Here is a 1,958-nt window from a genome sequence, read left to right as displayed (position 1 = left end):
ATGTGCACGCGACGGCGGCCAGTAGGGATGGTAAACTCGATTCCGATTCTACTCGAAAATCGAGTTTTCTCGTTAAATAATCGATTTTTAAAAATCAAACTTCAGTAGTCGAAGTGGATTAAGAATCGGTTCTTGACATTCGAAAAATCGATTATTTTACAGAAAACTCAATTCTCGAGTAGAACCGGAATCGATTTTACAATCCCTACTGGCCGCCGTCGCGTGCACATTAAAACCTCCGCACAATAACCACCGCAAAAAAAAAATGATTTTTTTTCCATGTAATTTATATGGAAAACAGAAAATTTAATTGTTTGTTTAATTTAACAGGCCTCAGGGAACTGGGGTAGGTAGCCACCGATGGTACACCCGCTTCTGTTTATTTCGGCCCGCCCCCTACAAACAATGCGCTGGTACAAAAGAAAGGAATGGAATTTTACATGAGAAAAAACTATACAAACAATACAAACGAAGAACGAACGAACAGAAGTGGCAGCAACAGTAGCAGTAACATTTATGCTACCCTACTGGGAAACAACGCGGGAAACGCAGGAGATGTGAATAATCCAAAAGTGCAAGGAATATCACCAGTAATGGAAATAGATCCATTTAAGCGGTCTTCGCGACTTAGCAGATCTGCCCTAAAGATGCTCAGCATAGAAAAACCATCGCGAACAAGATCATCACCACCAAAGCTGCAAGACAACACGCCGCAAACGAAGGCGGTAAAACCTCCCGGCGACAATATGAGTGAGCTTGGAGAAGAAATTAAGAAGTTGACAGAAATGATGCGCCCACCGCAGCGAACAATCAACAATAATCTTAGGGACCTCGTTGGCAATATAACGAAGACGCGAAAAAGCCTTAGAGGAGTACCAAAAGATCAAGGAAGCAAGACGGAGTATCCTAAATATGCCCGCAACAACGGAAATAACGCCAAAAATATCTCGAGAAGAAAAACAGGCGAAAAGGCAGACTCCTCCAAAACAGAACAAAACCACCCATGGAGAGGAACCAAAGAAGGTTAAAAATAAGGAGGAAATAGGAGGTAAGTCAACCGCAATCAACAAAGGACAGATATCGGGAAAACAAGATGGCTGGATGGAAATCAGAAGGAAAAAGAAGGCAGTATTTAAGCACCGACCTAGGCCTGATGCGATAGTGATTGCACGAACCGGCAACATGACATACAGCGATATTTTAAGAGCTGTTAAAAAGGAAGATGCCCTGCAGAAACTGGGGAAAGTGTAACCCAGATTAAAAAGACGGCGAAAGGTGAAATTTTAATGGAACTGAAGAGCGCGCAAATGAAAAACACCGCTGACTGCACCAGCGAATTGGAGATCAAGCCAAAATTAAAACCCTAACGAGTGATCTGGATGAAATAACTGGAGAGGAAGACATTACCAATGCTATTCGCACGCAGGCTAGGCTACTTATTGAAGCCAAAAAAATTAAAATAGGATGGGTAGTGAGCAGGATCAGGGAGAAGCCGAACCTTAAAAAATGCTTCCGGTACTTGGACTATGGCCACCTGGCGAGAACCTGCAAAAACTCAGACGATAGGAGTCAGTGCTACCTCAAATGTGGGGAAAAAGGTCACTTTGCAAAGACATGCAACAAGGAGCCGTCTTGCAGTGTATGTAAAAACAAGTAAAGGAGATCTCTGACCATCAGATAGGTAGGAAGAAATGTCCTCTCTATCAAGAAGCGTGCAAAAAAGCCAAAACATGAGGGTTCTACAGCTCAACCGCAACCACTGCGAAGCAGCACAAGACTTGCTTACGCATACAGTGTTTGAGCAGAAAATCGACGTGGCAATAGTTTGCGAACAATACAAAAACGTTAGCGCAGCAACGTGGACTTCCGACCTAACGGGCAAAGCGGCCATTTGTGCCTGTGGAGAAAACGTGTTCCAAGAAAAGCCACTAACAGGACAAGCGGACAAAGATCCGCAA

At 43.5% G+C, this 1,958-nt stretch overlaps 1 protein-coding gene across 1 annotated transcript; it reads left to right on the top strand.

Moving 5' to 3' along the window:
* Positions 1-440: 440 nt before the first annotated feature.
* On the top strand, positions 441-1,028 carry LOC125777560 (uncharacterized). Its single transcript, XM_049452656.1, has one exon. It carries the CDS (start codon positions 441-443, stop codon positions 1,026-1,028), a length of 588 nt encoding a protein of 195 aa, XP_049308613.1.
* Positions 1,029-1,958: the final 930 nt, after the last annotated feature.

Source organism: Bactrocera dorsalis, chromosome 3 (genome assembly GCF_023373825.1).
Source record: "Bactrocera dorsalis isolate Fly_Bdor chromosome 3, ASM2337382v1, whole genome shotgun sequence".
Taxonomy (NCBI): Eukaryota; Metazoa; Arthropoda; class Insecta; order Diptera; family Tephritidae; genus Bactrocera; species Bactrocera dorsalis.
Note: the sequence above shows the minus strand (reverse complement) of the source record. Positions and strands in the feature narration are given on the sequence as shown.

What these genes read in the sequence shown, in the direction of transcription:
- LOC125777560 (XM_049452656.1), top strand. Translation starts at nt 441, where the DNA reads ATGAGAAAAAACTATACAAACAATACAAACGAAGAACGAACGAACAGA.